Raw genomic sequence first — 25686 nt, 5'->3', positions numbered from 1 at the left:
TTTCAATTTGGTTCTGTAACTCTGGAAACGTTCTCAATGTTGCACCACCAGGAAACTGCCGTCAAAAAAAAAACGGTAATTGCTGGTGTTATGCCCGACCCATGTTCAATTGGTGCTCAACCAAAAATCCAGATTATTTATACGTCTCAAGCTTAAGGCTCCGTTTGTTTTCACGTAAAATATTTTTCGGTAAAATATTTTATCTATTTTCTGATGTTTGGTTGTGTAAAAAATGAGAAAAATATTTTACATGTAAAACATTTTTCATTAATTTAATGAAAATGATTTACCATTAAATCTTCCGTAAGTTATTTTTCAAAATGAATCTATTGCTTTCATCTGCAATTCTCACTGCTCAATTTCCTCAATCGTCATTCCTAACCCACGTTCAATTCCAATATTCTCAAATCTCTCCACCGTTTAAGTCCCTCATCTCTCTCTATATTATTTTGTCGATTTTTAAAAATATTTTTCACGTGCCAACCAAACATCAGAAATAAAAGTTTGAAGTTTATTTTCTAAAAAAATATTTTATACATTGTAAAACATTTTACATCAAAACAAACAGAGCCTTAGACCCCGTTACATTAACAACTTTTTCTATTTTTTTGGTTTTGTTTTTATTGACGAATCAGAAAAATAAAAAAGTGAGGCGTAAAACTAACAAACACGAAAAAAATTCAAATAAGAACAAAATTCAAAAAGTCCTAAAAGTATTATTGGAACCAGGCTTTACTTTTGGCAAAAAAAGAAAGAGAAAGGGTAGGGAGGGATTAAATTGGTGTTAGGTGCATTATATGAATTTCATAAACTCACAAGTCCACGTAGAAAACATGTAAAAATACGACGAGACATAGAATCGAAGACAGCTATAAAACAATTATTTTTTTCCCAATAAAAGGTGGATGTAAGAGCATCTCCACTCCTCATTAAAATTTTGACTCAAACTCAAATTTGAGTAAAAATTATCAAAACCCCTCATCCACTCTTTATCCAAACCTATACCAAATTAGACTCAAATTGGTTAGACTCAAATTTGTGCATACTTGTGCTTGGGTATGAGTTTATCCACTAGAACACACAATCCTGAATGAAACTTTTAGAGCATCTTTATCCCTTACTCAAATTTTCACTCAAATTTGAGTAAAAATATGAGTAGAAGTTTCATTTGGTATTGTGTGTTGCAATGGGTAACCTCAAACCCAATCACAAATATGAATAAATTTGAGTAAAAACTTCATTAATGGTAATATTGTAAATTTAAAAGTGTGAAATTTGCCATAAAAATTTTGAGTAAAGGTTTGAGTCTAATCAAATTTGAGTAAGGTATAGGTTAAGGTATGGGTTTGGGTAAGAGTGGAGGAGGGTTTTGGGTGATTTTTAGTTAAATTTGAGTTTGAATTAAGATTTAAGTAATGAGCAGATATACTCTTACTCATATTTTTACTCAAATTTGAGTAATGGGTGGAGGTGCTCTAAAATATCAAATCCTGCACCAAGAGGATCATCAACACCATCTGAATTGACTTGGGAGCCTATGGCCCACAACATTGGGTAATTTATTCATACCGAGGATCAAATTATTACTACACATGCATTTCTGATTCGATACCCGCATACACGGTATTTTGTGGAGTACCACTATTGGTACCGACGGGCTCGATATCGAAATCGCAGGAACGGTTACATCCGGCCGTCTCTGGCTACCGGATACGCATATACACACGAAAACGAGTACTTGGATCAGGCACCCTACACACCTCGGATGCTGCCTCCTCGTTTTTTTTTTTAGAATTTTTGGACAGCTCGAATTGGCCGTCCGGTGGCCGGAGAAGGCCCGACATGGCCGTCCTTACGATTTCGGTACCGACGGGGTCGGTATCAATATCATTTTCCGTATTTTGTGTAAGAATTTTGTTAGGGAAATGATTTTATCACTTTAACGCCACTTCCTACAATTGTATTTTGCACACAAAAAAATAGTAAAATATATTTTGTAGGGGATTAACATTAAAAAAACGAGAGTGACAAGATAGGAGCCTTTTGTACGACTATTTGTTTAAAATCTAGGGCTCTTGTTTTAAGGCTGTCGAAGATCGTTTTTTTCTTCTTCTTCTTCTTCCTATGGGATAATTTTGTCTCACTCGAGTTTTCAAGAAGGTCTACTCAACCCATATTGGTCCGCTATGAAAACATAAGGAGAACAAACCCCTAATTCTTATTCGAAATTGAAGCATTTGAGAGGAGATGAAGAACAGATGCAAGTTGGAAGCATTATTCGGAAAACTCTTCTTTTTATGGTATGAGATGATTAGTTGAATGGTACTCCCTCCGTCCCTATGTAATTGTTCACTACAGTTCTGCATGCATTTTTAACGACTTATATCTCTTGACGTATATTATATTTTATGTTTTTGAAATCATTGTCTTATAGAACAAATTAAGATCTATCAAACAAGATATATATTGCATATTTTTAGCAATATACGTTGAGAGATATAAGTCGTGCAAAATCGTAGTGGACAATTAAATAGAGATGGAGGGAGTATAAAAAACTCTCTTTTTATGGTTATATGTACTGGCCATACTTGGGTTGCAAATATTTATGGTTATAAAAAACTCATTTGTTTGAGTAGTAGATTACTACTGTTGAATTGGATTGACTATTCTCCAAATCGTATAATGTATAGGTGTAAATAGTTGACTTCACTAAAACTAGATGTTGCTTTGTGGCAAAGTCCACTTTGACCCCTGTTGTTGCAGATACACCTTCCTATGGTTTAAAAGTGTGCACATAACCTTCTATGATTTTGAAAATGTGCGGATAGACTCCATGCCGTCATATTTTTCATCCATATTGACGGATACAACATTTAAAGACCGATATAACATCATCATCTTTCTTGATTATTCTTCTTTTTTAAATCTAATCACACCATCCACTATACCAAAAATTGAATCCAAACCGTTGATATTGTAGAGTTTGACGAGTACTACATCTATGCCAAAATTCAAGTCAATCAAAAAATGAAAAGTTCATAGTCAAATCAATTTTGTTATGAAATTAACTTTTCCAATTTGAATTTACCACAAATTAGATCACTGAGTTATTGATGTCTGATCGAGATGGATTTTTATAGAGAAACTCTATTCTTTATTTAACACATTATTATGAACGACTTAGTGTACATTCTAGAGGTATGTGAGATACACCTCCGTTAATATGGATGGAAAATATGACGGCAGATGGTCTATCATTACAATTTTAAAACCACAAGTGGTTATGTGCACATTTTTAGACCACATGGGGTGTATCTGCACATGGCCAAAACTACAAGGGGTGGAAGTGGACTATGTGCATTCTAGTACTTATGCATTTGGGCTGGTTGCATTTTAGTTTTGGTCAATGTTCTAAAAAGCGCTCGGCGCTAGGCGGGCGGCCGACCACCTTCAAACTTCGAGACCTATTAATCGGCCATTAATCGCCTTTTAGCAATTAGTCGGGTTTTTTTTTATAAATATTATGCAACGTCCCTACCATCAATAATCACAGATTTCCTAGTTGATGTGATATATTCTCTCCCAAAAAATTTCCTAATTCTCTTTGGCTATTGGATACTCAATGTAAACAGTTCTCTACAATTCAAATACAGAGACATAGAAACTAGGTACTACCAAATAACTAGTCAATCCATAATGAGAAGTTCAATGTTCATAGTTCAAACCAAATGAAACCAAGTACGAAATTACCAGTCAATTACAACGTGCAACGTTCAAACCAAATGAAACCAAGTACGGAATTATTAGTCCATTACTCCTCTTCTTCTCCATATCCATCCATAACTTTGTCTCCATCGGACTCACACTCAAAATCGCCGTTTAATCAATTAACCGATTAATCACCGATTAATTGCCGATTAACTGATTAATCGCCGATTAATGGGCAATTAATCGCCGATTAACCGATTAATCGTCGATTAATGGGCGATTAATCGCCGCCAAATCCCGATTAATCTCCAGACCGCCTAATTCAAACGCCCAAGCATTAATCTGATCGGAGATGCCATAAAACCGATTAATCGCCCATTAATCGGCGATTAAACGCGATTTTTAGAACACCGGTTTTGGTTCCCTAGCATCCTTCTTGAATATTACTTTGCAATTCTGAAACGAGCTCCGTTTGACTCCAAGTGTATTATGGATCCTTTGCTTACCTCTCCACGTGCGGGTCAGGGGTCGCATGTGTACCTCATAAATTATCCGTAAAATATACAGATTGTATGTGTAAAACAGAACTGGATGTATTCCTGAGTAAGCCTGAAATTTGGTAAGATGTGGTGACATGAGATTGTTGTTAGGTTTGTCATTATGGATATTGAGCAGTTCATTTCATGTATTATCTAGGGCCCAGCAGAGAATTGCTTATTCTTACCAATTAGTAATGCCTAGTGATTGCACTAATTTGGAAGAGTTTGATCAATACTTTAAGCCATATTTGTTGGTTCTCATATTTTGAGTTTGGTGATACCAGACGACGTGGGACTTCACTTATCTTGCAAAGGTTTCACTCATTGGCTGCTGAGGATCAGTTGTCACCGACTATCATTGATTGGACTAGGAAACGGGCGGTACTCCTTTTATGCACCAAATGGGAGGTTTGACAACGTCTCTCTCTCTCTCTCTCCACATTCATTCATATTGAACGACCTAACTGTTTGCATTTTGGCTACTTCAACTTTAAGTTTCCGGGTGTGAGTTCATGTATCAATTGCATGAATCAACTACGTATGTGGAGTATTAGTCTGTAAAAGAATATCCACAATGCCACTTTGCTTTACACTGCGGCACTGCCCCATCAAAGCAACATGGGCTGTACCTGTGTTTGAACATTCTAACCAAACCTGTGTTGGTGTTTCTAGAGCTTGTGTTTTCTATGGAGAACAATTTGTTTAGGTGTCATGAATCTTTTGTAGCAAGTCAACAGCAACGTGGCACTCTGGTCATCCATGGATTTTTTGATCATGCAATTTAATTCTCTCTTTTGTTAGTTGGTGTTGTAAAGCTGTTTTAGTTGGCAGAATGTTCTTAGTCTTACAGCTACACGGGAATAAGATGACAACAACATACCGACTAGATTTGCAAGAGTATGCAATTTTTAACTCCAGATCAAGATGAACTTTGATGCACTATTTATCTGGCTAATCTTCTAATTGGTTTAGCCCTCCTGATAATTTGTCCATCATTTGAAATAAGATTTTGAATCAACAGCTTCCTGTGGATAATATTCACACTATTGATTTTTATTCCTATGGCACCCCAGATATATTTATTTTCACTAAGTTTGTGTTCTGCTGTTTTGCATGTTTTTCTTTGATGTTAGATTGATATCACTTTGAATGGCACCAGCTGTTTATATATTCAAGAGAACATGGTGTTTAACGTGTTTTTATTTTGACCTGGAAGCCTAATTCTAAAAGCCAGAAGTAAATCTTTGTGTTAAGGCCTGTAGTTTGAATCTCATTCTTTCTATAACTGTGTAACTGGCACCAACCTCGTGCTATTTTTGCTTACTACAATATATACCCAATTTCTTTCTTTTCTTCCTGGAAATACTCTCCTTCCGTGTATTTTTTTTTGTTGATCTTGTGGTAGTCACCGAAACATTCCAACTAAGCAGCACGTTACAAGATTGTTAATGTGTCTATCATTTGAAGAATAAGATTTTGAATCAACAGCTTCCTGTGGATAATATTCATGCTATTTATTTTTACTCCTAAGGCATCCTAGATCTATTTATTTTCACTAAGTTTGTGTTCTACTGTTTTGCATGTTTTTCTTTGATGTTAGATTGACATCACTTCGAATGGCACCAGCTGTTTATATATTCAAGAGAACATGGTGTTTAATGTGTTTTTATTTTGTCAAAGTAAATCTTTGTGTTAACTGTTAAGGCTTGTAGTCTGAATCTCATTCTTTCTATTTTTGCTTGCTACAAATATACCCAATTTCTTTCTTTTCAAATGAGAGATGCAAATACAGCCCCAACACAACTAAAAACAAAAGAAAATACATCAAGCATAAAAGCAACTTCAATACAAAAGAGAATCCAAGAATAGATGCAAATCATCCTTTGTCAAATGGATAGCTAATATTTGCTTCAGAGTGGATTCTTGAAGGAGTTGCAAATCTTTCCAACTCATCGGCTTGACAAAAACTGGACCGCTCGCTAAGATGTATCCTGCATATGTGGATTGATTGAGCTAGAAAGCAAAAATTATAAAACAAAGGGGTTGGATAGCTAGGAACTCCTTAAAGCTACTCAATTGTTGAAAATAGAAATGTCATTAGTATGAATGTTAGTAAGCATAAAATTTCTCTTAAGAGCCCATTGCACTGCAGTAATAAGAGGAATAATGGCGATGTAACTTTAATGGTCTCTTGTTCATTTGTCAAGAATAACTGAAATGCTTTCTTCATGCAGAACGACAAATTAGAGCTTTTGAAACCGGGTTCACTTCAGCATCTTGGAGGAAATATGGTTGCGTTTCTGCTTCACACTGCTGCTTCCTCTCGTATCCCTAATGACAAGGCTATTGCAGCAGACCAACAGGCTGGCCAGGATACTGCTGTATATTTTGACATTGGGTAACGTAATTGACTCTGAAACTCGATCATTGTTCTTGGCTTGACCTTTTGTTTTCTCCTTGCCCACTGTTTCTGTTCTGCTGTTAAATTTTGTGGCTTCAAAATCAAGTTTCCATGGATCTAATTTTCTAACGATTGTTTAATGCCAATTCTCAGGGGACTTACATGATCGTATTCCGTCAACGGTTTGCCAATTTGCTTTATAATTCAGCGATGCTGCAATCACTTATGATATGGACCACGTCACTGCTAATGGGTGGTTATTTAGCTGCAATATCGTTGGCCTTATCATGTTTAAGTGTTATCCTCATGTGAATATGTTCATTAAGTTTATCCGTTCTTGTTGCGTTTATTCTACCACTTATATGTTCAACACCAGTGCCCTTTGTTTCAAGCCCATGGTTGGCATTTGGTCTATTCGCTGCTCCTTCGCTCCTTGGGCCATTGACTGGCCAATATTTGGGTTATGAAATTCTCCGCACATATTTAATAAACGTATTTTCCAGAAGAAGGGGGAATTTGTCTCAGGTAGTTCAAGCTGATTTGGCCAAGTTGGATGCTGAAAGATGGCCTTTTAAAGCTGGTTTGGCGCAGTGGTTCGTCCTGCTGATATAATCATCCTTCTATGAACAGTGTCTGGTATGTCTGATGTAGACATGTCCAACACTCTTTTAGGAGGCAAAACCAATTTTCTTTTGTAAAGGTAGAGTTTGCTCTTTTTCAATCATGTGCTGGGATTCGATATATTACGACTTTCTTTGCTTTCCACTAATTCTGAATTTTTGAATATCTAGATGGTTTGCTTGAAGCAACCTTGTCCCCAACCCGATTGCCGACGCCACTCAAGACTATCACACTGCTGATGGACCTATCTCTAATGTTTATTCGGCTGGCTGGCACAATAATTGGCACTACAGTTCAGTTCGACAAGTAATACATTGTCACTTTATTGAACCGTGCAAGAATCTAACTAATTGGCACTGCAGTTCGGTTCTGTATTGTTCCGATGTACTTCCAACGATATTCTATTGTAAAAGCATTTTTATTCTTCTTAATTCTTCCTCCTTTAAAATGAAGTCTTCAAAGAAATACTTCGCTCCAGGCCAAGTGTCTTATTTCCTTAGGAGCTTCTTTTCCAGGTTTTTATTCCACTCGAGGAAAGATTGTGCAATGACGATTGTGCACATTGTGTCGCAAGTGGAGTGGTATTTGATAGGGTTTATTCTAGGCATTGTGTACTTTCATGCATTTGATCATAGAATTCAAATCTCACTAACTACATTTAACAATGTTGACTTTGGCCAGGGAAAACAAAATTGTGCTCTTTGTGTCAGGTATTTGGTCTCATTTTGTAATTCACGTCAGGATGACTGCTAAAAAATCACTGTAACATCTTTGGAAAATAACTTGGGAAGGTTTTAGTGGTAAGTTCTACATTGCTTGGTGTGTAAAATTCTTTTGCTCTTAAATATTCATGTCACTGTATATATGCAAACGCCAAAAGATGATAAAATCATTGCCGTCGAACCAAACGGAGCCTAAAAAGGATTAAACTCTGTCTGTAACGATCATATTAGCACTTGACTAATCAAAAAAATAATAATATTAGTACTACTTTGATGACCAGAAGCCTGCACTTAATGTGTTTAAGAGGGGGAAAAGTTCTAGCATCAGTCACCGTTTGACAGATGTTTCCCTTTTCTCCATTTTAGATTTTTGGAAGGATTCGACATTAAAATCAATTAGCAACAGATTGAATTGCTTCTAAATTATATATATATATATATATATATATATATATATATATATAATAAGTTTGGACGAGTGAGTGATCTAAGATAAAGTTCAATACTTCCTTCTCACGTGCAGTCCGATAACACGTGAAGGTATGAATTGACGAGGCAAGAGAATTGACTCGGGCGGAGACTCGATCACGCAAAATGAGACGAAGAAACTTAACCTAAAATTAATTGACTATAAATAGAGTAAGGCCCCGTTCCAGAAACCTTCTTAAAAAATAAGCAGCTTATTTCACATTTTCAAACTCAAAAATAAAGTAAATGAAAAATATTTTTTTGCATCGTATAAAAGATCTCATCGAGATCTTCCAAACAAGATCCATATTGCATAATTTTATTTTTCAATAAGCTCATAATTTTTAAGCTTAAAATTGCCTTCTTAAAAAATAAGAACTTATTTTTTGTTCCGGAACGAAACCTAACTATGATTATTTTATCAAAGCTTTCGATCCAAACGCCTTCGATACCATACGCAAACTCCACCTTGCAATATTTACTCTCACCACTCGTGCTTGGCGCGATCACTTCCCTTTTCACTATAAGTGATTGCTTGGCTGTTTTCCTCTCCAGAGGGGATCACACAAAATAATTTTTCCGTATGCGCCCATCGTACAAAAGAGAGTTCGACAGCGGCTTTGTGTCAACGTAGCGCCTTCGAAACCCTCACTCTCACATATCCTTCTCCGAGCCCAACAAATGTTCGAGTTGTGAATACCCAAGAAAGGTCTTCCCAAAGCTGTTGAGAGAGAGAGAGAGAGAGAGAGAGGGAGAGAGCATACTCGGATGGGGGGAGGAGAAGGGTCCCACTCCCGAGAAGGGGATTGGGAGTGCAGTGGATGCGGGAACAGAAACTATGCATTCAGGACGTTGTGCAACAGATGCAAGCAGCCTCGCCTCCTCGTCGACACCAAAACCCCCAAAGATTCCAAATGGCTCCCCCGTATTGGCGACTGGATCTGCACCGGTAATTCTAAACAAACCCAAACCCCCCCCTTCCTCCCTCCCTTTAACTTACTACTATTACCATATTCATTCTTATTTGTGGCTGTTTATATGTATGTATGGGAGGTCTTTATATGCATGTTTTCTTTGAATATATATCCCCTGAGATATGCGCAGGAGTTGGAGGAGTTTATTGGATTCTTTGCTTTTCCAATTGGGTTTTGGGTTTGAAAGTTTTCTTGACTTGATGATTCCCAATATTACACTTGCTGTGTTAAACGAACGAAGAACATGCCCTAAGATGCGTAGGAGTTGGCAGTTTGTTGGATTCATTGTGGGATCTAGAGAACAGGGTTGAAAATCTTGAGTCTGTATCGGGGTTTTAGCTATTTAGTCCCTTTGGTTAGTTCCCAATTTAAACTGACTGCGTTTCCATTTGGGTTTTGGCTTGACTTGATTGACCACAAATCCAAACACAAGTTTGGGGCTAGTCTTTGGTGACTGGATTTCCAGTATTACTCTAGCTGTTGCAAACAAAGAACATGCTTTTGCATTTGTTTAAGGAATTATCCCTTGTGAAAGAGCTGTTGCCGGATATTTTCTTTCCTTTTTTATTGGGAACTTTTTTTTTCCATATCTAGGGAAGTTTGCCGATATTCAATGAGCTATGGTTGCTGGTAATGTTTTGTGAACATTTGTAGACCGTATTCCCTCTGTCGCGATTATGTGCTGCTGGCACTGTTGCCCTGCATGATTCGGGATTGTCTGTATTAGAGCTGAGGAGTCAATTCTGGTACTTGTTGTGCACTAGTGTACAAGTTCTTTCATGGCGGTAGGGTTGAAATGGTTCCTCTATTTGTGGGATCTGGTGAACAGTGTTGAAAATGTCGAGTCTGTATCGGGGTTTTAGCTATTTAGTCCCGTCGTTAGTTTCCAATATTAACTAATGTGTTTCCGATTGGATTTTGCATTTGAAAATTTTCTTGACTTGATTGAAGCACAAATTGAACATTTGGTGACTGGATTTGGAATTTAACACTTGCTGCAACAATCAAAGAACATGCTTGTGCATTTATTTATAAACTACCCCCTACTTGAAGAGCTGTTGCTGGGGTCATCTTCTTTTTCTTTGGACTTCTTCGGTATTTCAGGAAATTTGGCTTTTAATGGCACTATTGCAGTGCATGATCTTAGATTGTCCGTAGAGCTAAGGTGTCAATCCTGGCACTCACTTTCTACATTGTTTTACATGCCCTAGCTTAGAAGTTCTCTGAAAGTTGGGGACTGTAATAACCAATGTTTGAGTGTTATCTGAAAAAACCCGCGGAAATTGGGTGTGACACTTGGATACACATTATGCTTCAAAGATGCTGATTTTTTTTGGACGGTAGATTTTAATTAGTTTGCGCAAATAAATATCAAACTTCATATTTGTTTTATAACCGTATGAAAGACAATGAAGTTTACTTTACCTTATTGGATGAGCATGCTAGCTAGGATTCTATAGAGCAGGAGTACTGGCATGCTGAAAAGATCTGCGCTTTAATTGATTTAAACCAGGGGGCTGTCTGGTAGGTTTTCATGTTCAGGACAGTAGGGTGGAAATGATTCCTCTATAGCTTATACTCCGTAGTTTTATTGCTCTCTGTGTTGCGAGTCGACTCAATTTGAGAGAATAAAGCTTTTGTCTGTTTCGCTGTTTTTCAATTTTTTGGTATATAGTATTTTCAGACTGTTGACTTGTTTCTGGTAATTTATGACCATTTTTAGCAAGTGATGGTGCTATCTTGGACTTTCTGAGTTTTTGTGAGTCTTGTGACTAACAGTGTTGGTACGTGTGATTGATATGAAGTACGTAATCAGCACGAAAACAGTTATATGTAGAGATGCTCCTGCTGAAAAGTACTCTTGGTTGTTCTACAAATATCACTGCTCATAATATGCTCCCCCTGCTACCCAAACAACTGAAAAACTTAAAATACAAGGGAAAGAAGTGGTTGGTTGATTTTTGTACTTTGACATGCTTAACTACTCCTTTTTTGGCTTCGTTGCCACATTTTGCACTGAACTTGTGCTCCTTGCACGTTGGTGTGCCACTTTGGAGGACTTTAAATTGTGGTGATCTTTGTTAGTAGTGATTAGAGTGTTTTTATGGCTTTTCGTGGTGAAGGTATGCATGTTTGTCATCATATGATCATTGCCTTTGATAGTAAGCGACGGGTTGATTGCAGTCACACTATAATCCAAGAGGTAAAATTGTCTATAATCTATATCATATTCACTTGCCAACTGTCTTGCTGAAAGACAGAGTAAGACTTTAAGTACATCTTTCTGTTGATCCACATTTTTCTCCAGATACATATAACTAGATATAGTTTCTAGACTTGTAATGTTCTCTTAGATGAATAGTAAGGATACAGCTCGAAATTAGTCAGTCAAAGCTTATTAACTAATGGAGTGCAAGAACGTATGAGGTGTTTACTGTTTACAAAAGGGCTGAGTATTTTTTGTTACTGTGTAACGGATCTTCATTTTTCTGGTGATTGAATAGTGACATTGTTTCATCATGAATTTAGCTTGTCTATTGATATGTATCTTGTTTTGTCAAATTAATGTTAAAAACTTGCAATTAAGTAGGTTGAGTGAGTTTGTTAATTTTGTTGGTCTGTCTTGGTCTGGAATGGGCTGGTTGGTGTGCGTATTATTGGCTTCATTTTCCCTTCCTGGCTGCATTGTGGGTGGGTGTGTTCGTGTGTGTGGCAATGGATCAATAGGTTGCACTAACAACAACTATGCGTCAAGAGAAAAGTGCAAAAAGTGCGGGCAACCAAAGGAGGTAGCAGCAATGCCAGCAATTGCAATGCATGGAGCTTCTCTCCACACTCATCCCCATTATTTTGCCAGGGCCCTAGGAGGACCAGAACAAAAGATGAATATTGGATTATTGGGCACTGGTGCTCTCCAGCAGTCACTCCCTTTGAGCTCCAGCTGGTCACTTGGAGGGGCTGATGAGTATGGAATTCAGCAGGCATCTACTTGGCCTTTGGGTGGAAACCACAGTTCTGGACTTTCTTATACTGGCCAAGCAAATCTGCTGCCGTTGGTTCAAAAAGGATGGCGAAATGGTGACTGGATCTGCAATTGTGGCTTCCATAACTATTCTTCTCGTGCTGAGGTATGAAGATAGCTGTGTAAATGGCGTATTCACAAGTTGCACATTTTTCTCCAGCTGAAGGCAAATTGCTTTCAATTTTGAAGAAATTTGTTCCTTGGCAATGCTAGTGTCTTAATCTTGCTTTTCTTTTCATTGGCAGTGCAAAAAGTGTAATGCTTCTATGCCACAAGGTAAACCCTTCTTTCTCAGCATAGTAATCATTTGGGTATTGATTATCAATTTCGTTTTGGCTCTCAAACCTTACCGCAGAGTTGCAGAGGATAATATTGCATCTATTTGCTCTCTCTAACGTCACAGTATTGCCCCTCTTTGGGATGTTGCCGTATTTTGTTTTAATTTTTTTTCCCGGTGCTTGTGTTTGTTGTTATATGCCAGATGAACATCTTGAAGAAAAGCTTATAAATTGTTCTCTACAAAATCCTGCTCATTTGTGATTTTTAATGTTTATGTAAGTTTCAGGATGTGTCCCTGTACCGCTATCCAACTTTGGATATATGTATCGCAGTATTCCACGTGAGTTGTGACATAGATTGTGTGCCCAGCCTTGCTCCTGCTGTTCTCCCACTCAACATAACATATGGTACTATATGAGGAGGTGTTATTGGGGAGGATAGCCTATAGATGAATAATACTTTTGCTCATGTAAAATTGCCGAGTGATAGAAGTGTAATTAACCTAGTTTTCTCCCTGAGGTACCCAATCTGCATCATTCTCTTGGTCTGACTTTTCACATAATTTTAACACATCACTTTTTGTGGTTTGCCTGTTCTAGAGCAAAAGCATTCGAGTACCTCGTGAAAATTCTAACAGTCCGTTATCGTCAAAAAGTGGTCATTGCAGTTTGGTTGAATCCATCTTTTACGGTGACTGTACTCGATTGTTTGGTTTCAACAAACTGGCATGGGCCTCCAACCTTTGGGATGCTCATTTTGTTTTTCTTTTTTATGTATTGCTTTTCTTCCCTTATAAATGATGATTTGAACTGTCAACTAGGTCCGAAGTTTTTATTAGTGAATCTTGGGCTTTTTTTGTTGCTGACTTTTTCGTTTCTCTTTTTTTTCGCCATAAAGCACTTGGAACAAAGCGATTAGCATCCGAAGAATTGGTCCACAACTGGGATAACAAGAGACTGAATGCAGGACAGGTCAGCGTGGGTTCCAGATCAATTGAATTGCTCCCGTAATCCCGGTTGTCAGATTTCTTTCTATTTTCTCACCGGTTTTCCTACAATTGCAGGCACTTGGGCTTCAGCATGCATACCCAGCATTTGATCAAGTAGTAGTTTCTGGTGGCAACCAAACAACTGGGTTATATACCCCTTCCCCATATGCCAGTGGAAGCTTGGCAACGGCTCCAAATTTACCAGTAAACTTGCAGTTTCCATATGTAGCAGCAACGCCTACTCTTCTTGGCAAAGGGTAAAATCGAACCTTGCAATCTCATGTGAACTCCTTTCAAATACAACTAATTGGGCGGGTTTTCTGCGAATAATATATAAACACACTTCCTTATAGAGATAGTGGTTCCTACTGGTGATTTATGTGGTTGGTTTTATTTTCTTCTTTTGTTCTTAATCTTCTGTACGTTTAACCGTTGTTTGTCCATTTCCTGGCATCTTTTTGGTTGCTTTTAATTGTGGACCAAGATGGGTTTGGAAGCACCCACTAACCTCCCAATTTTCTCTTGCGACACATTTCTCCCCAGTTTCAGTTACATACACATGCTTCGTAATGAGAGAATATATCCAGCATCCACCATTACGTGTTCCAACCCGTGCTTCTTTGATTAAGATCTGTAATACTCCTGCTCCTATGACTTGGCAGAGCAAAGCAATGGCGTGATGGGGATTGGATGTGTACGAATTGCAACAATCACAACTATGCGTCTCGATCCAATTGTAATAGGTTTGTAAATTTTCACCTTCGTCCTTGTATTTGCGTGTTATGTCCTATATTTGTTTGAAAATTAGCGGAGGCCTGAAAACCGTTTAAATTGTTTCCTTGACTGCTTGGTACTATCTTTTGGTGATGTCACCATATTGCATTCAAAGCGCATCAAAAGTAAAACTCTCCCCCATTAGTCATGCTGATATGTCTATTTGACAAAGCCAAAGTTTCTACGTGGATACTGTGTATGTTATCGCTTTCATCAACTGGTTAAATACTGGAAGCATTTGTATTGTTTACAGGTGCAAGAGTCAGAGAGATGCGCCTGCCCAGCCGGTGAGTGTTGTTGCGTAGCACTAGATTCATGAGGGGATTTTCATTGTTGTAGCAAGTTGGATTTCCTTATTCAGTTGCTGACATTATATGAGGCGGTGACAATAATTAGCCCTCAATCCGAATTATGTTCTTGAAAACTTATCTGTTTTTGTTTGTAAGAGAGAGAGTGTGCGGGTTTGCTTTATTGAAAACTAGGTGCCTTTACACCACTAGTTAGTGAACTTGTGGCAGCTCTTGATTAAGGTTTCATTCATGTGAAATCAAGAGGTTTGGATTTTTTTTTTGGTTTTTTCTGTTTAAACATTGCTCTCTTTTTTTTTCGTTGGTTATGAATGTCCAAATGGCTGTTGCTTTCTCTGTTGCAGTTATGTACATCATTTGTCCCTAACCCCAAGACACTAAAATGTGGTGAAATTTTTCAGCATGAGACAAGAACAGACAAACCATGTGAGATATGTTAATAAGCAAGCAATCGTCAGTTTAGATACAAGACCTGTACTGTTCTATTTATGAAACCAATTGTCCAAATTAGAAGATCTTCTTGCACAGCACAATAGAGACAAGATAATGGTGTAACAAATTTTGGTGTTTTACTCCTCCTAGCATGACGCCCCAAAACGTGAGATAGAAGCCATTTTGTGTCTACATTTGCCAATTGATAACAGAACCAATTAGTCCATTTGCAGCCCCAGGGCCGGAAGGGTTTCTGGAAGGGTTTCATGAGAAGAGAAAGGAAAGGGTTATGATTTTTTATCAAATCACTTATTTGGATTGAGCATTTTGGTGAAAAGTTGAGAGAAAATGGCAAATTTTTGTTTTTGATTGGCTCTTTCCCTTAATCAGCCAATCTCACCATAAAGGGTGAAATTTGGTGATAAAGAGCTCTTCTGTATTATCTCATTATTTTTCATCATCCAAAGGGATTGTTAGAGATTCAAACAAAATACCTTTTTTTTTTTTTAAAAAGAAGAAGAAGAAGAGAGGTCTCATGTACTACTGATTAAGAATCGAGCTACTCTCTCCGTCCCTAAATAAGTGTTCAACGCGCAAAACTAGGCCTTCAAAAAGATGCATTTGTTTCGTTAAAAAAATTAATTTTTTTTCACAAATCAATAGATAGCAATGAGTTCTATTAGATTGTGAAAAAATATTAAAATTTTTAATAGAAAATATGCATGGTTTGTAAAGCCTAGTTTTGCGCGCCGGACACTTATTTAGGGACGGAGGGAGTATTACTTATGGGTTACAAGATAATTGCTTATCTTAGGATATGTTTTTGACAACGCAATTTAACACTAACAATTGAAGGTACGAAATTAGAGTAATTAAGTCTGTTTGGTAATCACGTAAAAAAGAAGAAGCCTAGCTTAGGGTATAGGTTGCCGGGGCGGTGTTTTACTTGGATCTCCTCACGTGGATCTTTGGGTGTGGATCTGGATTGAGCTCTTTTCTCCCTTCCTAACTCTATAAGACATGGAACCATGTTAGTGACTAGCCAGCCGGAGATAACCGGTAAGCACTCAGATGATTGGGTGTTTCTACTAATCAACAAGTTGTTGACTACTTACTTTTTGCTTGTTCTTATTTAATAAAATTCACCTTTCTGGGTTAGCACTTTACCTTATCTAGGGAGTTACTTGTCTTGGACATTTTACCTTATCTAGGGAGTTACTTGCCTTGGACTCCAAGGTAGCTCGTGCCGAGCACTTGTCGAGTGTCACGCTGTTGAGTGGCACGTGGTCGAACTGACAGTGGTGCATGCCACGTGGCCGGACCCGACTGCTTGGCATTGGCGTGTCGCCGATCGACCAAGCTATACCTGATCCTCCAAGACCCGGCACCTTGGCCCGCCTGCAAAGGCCCGGGCAGGGCTTACCCGTTTTATTGAGCTTTCCCCAGGTTGGGCCCATCAGGCTGTCCAGCTAGCCAACCCGCGTTCCGGCCCACCACATGCAACTTGTTTAAATAACAATTTTCGTGATATTTTTTTTGTGTTCTTTTGCATGAAAAAAAATACAACCCTAAGTGGAAGTTGGAGAAGATTTTATTTATTTTCATTTTATCGAATTTTCCATCTTTTTCTCTCTCTTTTTTTTTCTTTGGCTCGGCAATTTCCATCTCTCTCTTTCTAGTCAGTATAATATTAGAGATTAGAATGTTATAGTAATATCTTCTTCCAACACCTTTTACCATCTCCTTGGCAATGAAATGGACCCTTAATTAATTGGTAAATCCTTCCACAATCATCCATATCAGAACATCGCAGCCTAGCTAGAGATTCTATCGTGACCACAGCTGACCTATTTATTTAACCATAATAAAAGCATGAGATCAGTTCAATTAATTGTGCAGAAATTACTACAGTACGTCATTAATTAATAAGCTGAATTCTAAAAGCAATTAATTTCAAGAATAAACAAAAATGTCTTTTTGATAACTCAGCGGTTTTGATTAATTTACGCGCACCTTAATTAATCGTGAGGGCTCAGGAGCCTGATTAAAGCCGGAGCGAAGCTTCGTATGTACTGACTCCAAAAAAGTTGATAGAACCTTCGTGTGAGATTTCAAACCCGAGATTTTACGAGGAGGTGAATCTCTAAGTCGATCACATGCCTTGACCTAAACAAATGTATTTTGAGTGTGGTCCAATTTGGAAGATTCATGCCTTGTTCTCTTCCCTTTTCAAAAAGAATTTTTCAAAAAATTTCCCTTACTTTCAACATTTTTCTCTCTATCTCTCTTCACTTATTACCCTTACTATTTTTTAAAAAACTTTTCAAAACACAAACTCAGTCAACATAATTCAGAGGGATTAATGAAATTCTAGAGCTAGTAGTAGCTTTTGTTGGTGTGGTACTGTGGTCCAGCAACCTCTCAGGTCAGATATTCGGATTCGAAGAGTGAATATACATTCATGTAGGAAACCCTAAAAGTGCAATGATTTTGGGGTCCACAATAAAACCCTACGACTAAGAAAATCGACATATAAAGTACATGAAAGCAACCCATTTCCATCCAAGCTCCCAAGAGCCTGTATGCATATTTAATACTTGGGAGTATCTTTTTTTGGAAAGTTCAGTTTGCAATGCAAAGTGAGTGTGTTGTTTTTTTCAAACACATAGAAAAACAAAAAAGACAAAAAAAAAAAAAAAAAGACAAAATAAAGTAGTGGTAGTTAGGGTTTTGCTGCATATGGGCTGATAGTCTCTTTCTGGGACTTAATGAGAAAGAAAGCAAAAAGGCATAGAGAGAGAGAGAGAGAGTGAGAGAGAGAGAGAGAGAGGATATCCTGGTGATGTTATCTTCGGAGATATGGGGAGAGAGAGGATAGCAATCAAAGGGGAAGATGATTACCCGAAAGAAAAGGGAAGTAGTGTGTTGTACTCTCTAGCTAGGGCTCTCACTTATGAGGTAAGCCGCTCATTTTATTTATTTATTTTCTTCCTTTTCTAGAGAGAGAGATGAGAGGGGTAATGTAAATGCATGATAAGGAGAGGAAAATCTCGTGATGTAGTGTCAAAATCAAACAAATAAAACACAATCTGAAAAAGGTGATCAACCGGAGAGAGAGAGAGAGAGAGAGAGAGAGAGAGAGCGCAACAGTCATTAGGGATGGTGTAAAAGGGGAATGAGATAGTTTACAGGTTGAATTCAAGGAGGAATTGAATATTTCTTCTCTGCAAAACTTGAATACTACTGGTATTTTAAGAATGAAAAGAGTACTGTGTTTTGTTTCTATTAAATGAGTTGGTTTCATTTTAGGCTCTGTTGGTAAGTATTGGCAAAAAACAAAAACAAAAGTGGTTTTATTTTATTTCTCAAGAAATGAGAAACATGTTTGGTAAGCATCAGAAATGAGAAAACAAATCGGAGGTTGCGGAAAGGGTCACCCCACATCGAGGTCATACTGCGCCAGTGATTAGAGAGAAAAATTAGGAAGTGTTTTTTGGAGCACTATCTCAAGTGGTGAGTCAATTCTACGCTCTTTCCTACTACACTTATATTAGCGTGAGTTTCACTACAAAACGTGTGACGATTTAATTTCACACCAACGTGTGATGGCAAAGGCTCTAGAGCACACGTGATAATGCTCCATGAGCAAATGATCACCGGGTTAGAGAGGGTACGTAATTGCAAGAGGGAAGTCACAGGAGGTTGTACTCGGTTGCCACCGGCCGGAGGTTGTGTGGAGGGGAATAAATAAAAAACGTCTTTTTTTTTTTTTTGGTACGCATAAAAATGTCTTGTTTGAATGTTTAAAAGAAAATATATAAATCCTGGTCTATATTTATTTTTTCTTTGGTCTCTATTTTTTAGTTGTACATATTCCTCATCATGCTAAAATATAAGCAGGAACTAAATACATGGAGTACCTAACAATACTTTTAGAGGTAATCAAAAAAGCAACAAAACATATGGGTTATATATCTACTAGGGAAAGTTTTCAAATTTCCTCTCATAACAAGGTGTCTAGGCCAATTTAAGCTTAGCTCGACTAATTATGGAAAATCAATTCTACCGTCCATTAACACAATACACACGCTCTTGTTTGACCGTTTACAATTTGTATTTTCTTGAATCACCTCAAATTTATGAATCTTCCTAGTATTGAACAATCACAAATTCAAGATTGATGTAATAAATTTCTATAAAAGTGTGAATCATTCTATAGTAGTACATGCTGCTGTATACACTTATAAAGTACACAGAGAAATAGTATAAAAGTGGGACGAACTTCTCTCTCTCTCTTCTCTCTAGTTTGCTATGTAAGACAGTTTAATAATTAAATTATTTCTCAAAGTACAGAGGCAGAGGAATATAGTAGTAGTAGCAATTTGAGTAGGAGTACCAGGCCAGGCCAAACATTAATATCGAGGTCTAATTAGTCACTGAAATTCCGCCTTTTCCAACAGTATGAAATACTGTAGTAGTTATCCTATTCCTATTCGGCTATTTCCATTCTTGGACTTCGGATTGGTGTTGTGCAAGGGGGTGCCGTACTACTCATTTTTTAGTCATCGGATCGTGGATCCGACAGTTTGGATTTCATCTTGATAACCAACGATCGAAAACTGTTCATTGCCGAGATGAGATTCGAGCCGCCGGATGCATAATCCGACAGCTCGAAAGTGCGCAGCATGGTGCTGCGGACGCCACTGCACAACATCATACCCAATTCTCCTATTCCTAAAGTAATGATGAGTGACAACAGAAGACAAAAAGGATCAAATGATATGATATAGTAGCTAGCCAGCGTCTGACTTATGAGCTACAAAACGGCGTGTGATCATCTTTGTATTTTCAAATCTCACCGGATATTGTATACGACCCCACGAGCCTACTACTATTCATTATTCGGGTGTTCGGGTTCTCATCTCGATCAACTAAACAATCTCACTGTTCACAAAACAAAACTCTTTGTATCGATTGACTACATAAAAGTCGATAGCCCAATCTCACTATTCACAAAATAAAACTCTTTGTATCGACTGGCTACATAAAAATCGATAGCATGTGAGTTTTCAAACCTGGCCGAGATGTTAAGAAATAACAAATCCAAGTAGTAGGATTTGACCACCAAACAACCCTCTTGGTTAATTGCACATACTTGTTTTTGGTGTTGCATATATGATCTTTTTTGAACTGGTCTTGCATATATGATCGACAACGTAATGCCCACACAAATGGATAATATTATTAGTACTTACTCTCTCCGTCCCAATTTATTTGTCCACTTTTTAACTTTTAAGTGTTCCAAAACATTTGTCCATTTGACTTCTAATTGAATCAATTTTTCCTTTTGCCCCCTCTTTAATGGAATAAAGTAAGTTTTTAAAAAAAGTTGAGGGTAAACGTCAAAAGTTAGGGAAAATGACAGTTAAGGGCGTGTTTTGATAATTAATATCCTCCGTCAAGAACATTTTCTGCATTAACAAATGTTCTCAACATGTTTTTGACGGATATTAATTATCAAAACAAGTCCTAAGCCGTCATTTTCCCGAAAAGTTATAACTTTTTAGGTGTAATCATTATATTTCCTAAAAAAAGTTATATTTTCGAAGTTTGACAAATAAATTGGGACAGAAGGGGTATTTGTTACCGGGGAAAAGCAATCTAATTTGGTCGACTCTTCTCCTGTGGCTGTGGATATATAGATATATATAATAATAGATGCAAATGTTTTCACTGATATGAGAAAGTACGTACTAGAGGAATAATGAGCTCAACTTGGTTGTAATTAATTATGTTTTATGTCTTGTTTAAATCGTGAAACTTCACTCTTTAAACTATTTTATGTTTGGATTTAAAGATATTGTTCATCAATTTTTACATGAGAAAACAAAATCTGATCACTTTCAAGAACGTACGTAGTATGATTTGAATAAAAAGTACTCTTTCCTGTAAAGATTGTTTGTAATCCTTAATTTGCCATACTAAAACATATAACTTATGATGGTTTCCTTTGACGAGTCAAACCATTTATCATCTATGTAAAAATAAATAAATTGATCTAATCAAATTTGATAAAAAAGAAAATAAAAGTTAAAATCTAATTATCCATTTGTTTTTTTCTAATAAAAAGTATGCGTCGTTCAGATATATGTTTATGCCCGATCAATCTGATTTTTCTCTGCGATGATGAAATCATACAAAATTGATACTCCTACTAGTTAAATAAAACTAGGAAAAATTTAGTTTTGCATCTCGTGGAAAATAATGGCCGGTGATAATCGAATAGTAGAGTTCCCCTCCCCCCACAGTCCATTCCACTCCAGTACGTACACCTAAATGCCAGCACTGCAGCATTTACTATCGGGACGCGTGCTCATAGCAGCAGCAGGAGCGAGAGAGAGAGAGAGAGAGAGAGAGAGAGAGAGAGAGAGAGAGAATATGTAGACATGATTGCAATTTTGAGTTTCTTTCCCACTGGGCCCCCCATATTATTGGTGTATTGATCATATATACATTGCACACATATACATATGCTCGTTGGAAAAATATACACGCATTTCCTTGTTTCTCTTCCAAATAGTCTACGAACGCAATTTTGATTCGGACACGACAGCCTTTGGAGTCGTCTAATGTACGTAAGATTGCAAACATCAAACGATGAAATTGTGTTTGAATTTCCTTCAACGACTCTATTATACTTGTATGGTACGTGTATATAGGAGTATTTTACAACTTAATAAGTACCTTAACAACACTATTGCAACATGCAGTTATACACTAATTAACTGGCAATTTTTTATTTTTTTTTACATAAACACAATTATTTGGGTCCCATTTTTGTACTTTGGTGTCATATAAAACATGAAATCGTCTCATCAAACAGTACCCTTGTCATTATGGGTCAGTCCCTCCATCTCGCTCTTTTTTTGGTGTGTGGGGTAAACTGGGAATATATTTTATCAACTGTGATAACTCTTCCCCTTCCTCCTTCTCATTATATATCTACTGTTATTCTTAGGTGACACCCTTAGCTAAAGTACAAGAATAGTAATTTATAGTTAGGCTTTTTGCCATTGTAAAGTGGACCATATCTCCATTATTATAAAGTGAAACCCCAAATCACAACATATCATTTTGTAGCCTTCACTCACTCATTCTCTCTCTCTCTCTCTCTCTCTCTCTCTTTAGTCATATATGCCTTGCGTTTGTGTCATGCCTTTTCATCCAAGCAAGCCCCTCTGAATCCCTCACTTTCTTTGCCCTCTTTTGTCCCCTTCCTTTTTCTTCACCCCCCTAATCTCTGTCCACTTCAGTCCTTCTCCCACAGATCTCCCTCTGATACTCTCTCTCTCTCTCTCTCTCTCTCTCTCTCTCTCTCTCTCTCCTCCATGTGCCTTCCTCCCATCTCCCTCTTTTTATAGGCATCATCCCATTCCCACCATCACACCTACCTCTCCATTCTCTCTCTCTCTCTGGGTATTTTGTTTTGTTTCCAATTCTACTCTTTATTTTCATCTTCTCATTTTTAATCTGATCGAACAATGGAATCTCAACAACAACCACCAAATGATCATCAAGAGGGTGGTGGTGGAAGTGGAAAGAGTGGAAGTAGTAGTTACCTGTGTAGGCAAAGCAGTACGAGGTGGACACCGACAACTGACCAGATAAGGATACTGAAGGAGCTCTACTACAACAATGGAGTTAGGTCTCCAACTGCTGATCAGATTCAGAGGATCTCAGCTAGGCTTAGACAGTACGGCAAGATTGAGGGTAAAAATGTCTTTTACTGGTTCCAGAATCATAAAGCTCGTGAGAGGCAGAAGAAGAGGTTCACCACCACCAACACCATAGCTGATCAAATCCCCAACATTCTTTACAACAAGTACCCTATCATCAATACCAGTCCTGCAGGTAAATTTAAAATTTAAAAAAAAAAAAAAAAACCCTCCGTACTCCTTGTTCCTTTGTATATTTGTTAAGTAGTAGTAGATTTCGAATTTTTTGTGGGTACGTAGTACAAATCTAAATTTATTGTGGGTAAGTAGTAGATTTCGAATTTTTTGTGTGGGTGAGTAGTAAATTTCTATATTTCTCTTGCAATAATATGTTAGCAAAAGAACAGAGTTTTGGGGGCTCATAAGAGATATTTTCCCATTTTCAAGAAATTTATTCCATTCTAAACACTGCATAGATAATTCACAGAGACATTTGACTGTTTTTATTTTATTATTCTAAAAGCAAAAACTGATCAGAAAGTGAAGGTGTTTTTTGTGAATGGAAGGAAGAGTACTGGAAGTTGATTTTTAATTTGTTTGGGTACGTATTATTTTAATATTTTGGAATATGGGATATGATTAATTTGCAGGGGTTCCCACTCCATCATCATCTTGTTGTTCTACTTCCTCTTCACCAGCTATGGTTGCTGTGGGCCAGATGGGAAGCTATGGGTATGGATCTGTGAATATGGAGAAAAGTTTTAGGGTATGTTTTTTCCTTCCTTCCTTCCAAAAGAGATGGGGCTTTTTTGGGCCTTCATTTTGTCTAGCTTTACAACATTCAGGGAATTAGCGAAATTCCCTTCAAGGAGAGGAGTTTTATAGCTTTCCTTGAATTTGGTTTTATCTTTTACTACCATTTGTTAGTCTATCTTAACCTTCCCCCATTTATTTATTTATTTATTTATTTTCTGATCTCTCTACTTGCATTTAAGAAACAACACATGTACATCATTGTGATTAAATTGATTAGTTACCCTTCATAAAGAGGTTTTTTTTGAGCGGCCCCTTCATAAAGAGTTCACTCTTTTCCCTTTGAGCCAAAGAAAGAAAAAAAATTTAAAATTAAAGGATATGATATTTTTGTAAAAAAAATGTAATTTGTAGCCATTTGTTCAAGGTTGTAAGTTGTAACCTTCCATTTTTCTAGCCTCTATACCTTTTTTTTATGGTTAATAATTTCATTAAGACAACCCAGGAAAATCACAAAAACTCTACTCTCTAGGGTCGACACAGCTTTGTGAGTGTAAATTAATTGCTCTCTCTCTCTCTCTCTCTCTCTCATCAGGACTGCACCATATCAGCAGGGTGCAATGGTGGTGGTAGTGGAACAATAGGCCACAATTTCTGGGTAGGTAGTGGTGGTGGTGGGGATCCATATTCTCAGCCATACCCTTTCCTTGAGTACCAGAGGAGGATTAACGCAATGGAAGTAGATGATGAGCAAGAAGAAGATGATCAAGAAGAGCAACCTCAGATTGAAACCCTGCCTCTCTTCCCGATGCACGCCGACAACGTGGTTCTTAAGCCCGAAATACCCAACAACAACTGCTACTACTCCGGCAGCAGCAGCAGCAGCTGGTTCCAGTATTCTGACCACCACCGCCACGCCAACGGCTATGCCTACGGCAATACTAATTCTGCTACTGCTGCTCGCACTTCCCTTGAGCTTAGTCTCAACTCCTACGCCGGCATGTGGTCCTCTGATTAACGAACTAGCTAATTTCCACCTGGCTACCATTATATACACATATTTTGGGCATGTCCAAATTAAGCTATGCCATCTTCATTTTGTGTTTTCCTTCTAGTACTGATCTGGTAGTTCTTTATGGGTGAATTCAGGAGTAGCTAGTAGAATATTACTCCGTAGTTAATTTCTGGCTAACTTCCGCGGCTCGCTCAATGTGATCGATCGATGTCTGTAGTATTAACTTAGAAACTTGTCATGGGAAAATTAATCTATATATAGTAGTAGTAATATTTATGTAGATCGACCGCTATTTGTACGTCTTAATTCCAGTAGGTTGCATTTTCTTGCATTGTCATAGAAATTGCATGAGACATCGAGGAGAAGCGTAATTGTATATCGTTAATCGTTCATACACAATGAAAATCTTGCCTTTGTGCAATTGTCAAAACATGCATTTTAATGAGGAAAAACATCAAAGCGCGTAAATTGGCCACATAAAATCTCATGCATTTAGGCTGAATTAATTCAGTTTGTATCCGTTCGTTAACGATTTTGGTCTCAAAAATCACTTGGCATGATCAAGCCTCCTAATACAATTGCTGGCCAGAAAATCATTTAGATCAACCGAGCTATCACTGTCCAAACATGATTAGAGGGTGTAAAATCTTTTTTCTAAACAACAAATTTTTTTTATTAATCTTTCGAAACACATTACAAAGATTAAAGGGTCTTAAACGAGGCATCAAGCCGAGGGAAGAAACCTCACAAACAGGCGACATCACTCCACAATCATATACCTTAAAGACCCGAAGGGAGAGAATAACAATCCAAAATTGGCAAGAAACCAACAATAAGAAAACCACCACTCCCAAAGAGAGACCTAAAACTCAAACACCCAAAATATCTAAGCCCCAAACACAACTCCTAAAACCAAAACATTAGTTCGAAGCCAACATGGCTCTATAACACTCCTCATCAACTTCCA

General features: G+C 37.5%; 2 protein-coding genes across 3 annotated transcripts; both read left to right on the top strand.

Moving 5' to 3' along the window:
* The first annotated feature begins 9014 nt into the window (after positions 1-9014).
* LOC131303227 (uncharacterized) lies at positions 9015-15138 on the top strand. 2 transcript variants are annotated; one of them, XM_058329992.1, is made up of 8 exons: positions 9015-9408; positions 12291-12561; positions 12701-12731; positions 13632-13705; positions 13798-13979; positions 14385-14465; positions 14750-14783; positions 14858-15138. In XM_058329992.1, the coding sequence occupies exons 1-8, from the start codon at positions 9281-9283 to the stop codon at positions 14915-14917; spliced, it is 861 nt and encodes a 286-aa protein (XP_058185975.1). In that variant the 5' UTR covers positions 9015-9280; the 3' UTR covers positions 14918-15138. The 2 variants fall into 2 exon arrangements, with proteins under 2 accessions (XP_058185975.1, XP_058185973.1); XM_058329990.1 differs by having other exon boundaries at positions 12161-12561.
* A 7270-nt stretch (positions 15139-22408) lies between these two features.
* On the top strand, positions 22409-24907 carry LOC131304065 (protein WUSCHEL). Its single transcript, XM_058331164.1, has 3 exons — positions 22409-23147; positions 23602-23717; positions 24300-24907. The coding sequence occupies exons 1-3, from the start codon at positions 22778-22780 to the stop codon at positions 24720-24722; spliced, it is 909 nt and encodes a 302-aa protein (XP_058187147.1). The 5' UTR covers positions 22409-22777; the 3' UTR covers positions 24723-24907.
* Positions 24908-25686: the final 779 nt, after the last annotated feature.

This window comes from Rhododendron vialii, chromosome 10a (genome assembly GCF_030253575.1).
Source record: "Rhododendron vialii isolate Sample 1 chromosome 10a, ASM3025357v1".
NCBI classification, from domain to species: domain Eukaryota; kingdom Viridiplantae; phylum Streptophyta; class Magnoliopsida; order Ericales; family Ericaceae; genus Rhododendron; species Rhododendron vialii.
Note: the sequence above shows the minus strand (reverse complement) of the source record. Positions and strands in the feature narration are given on the sequence as shown.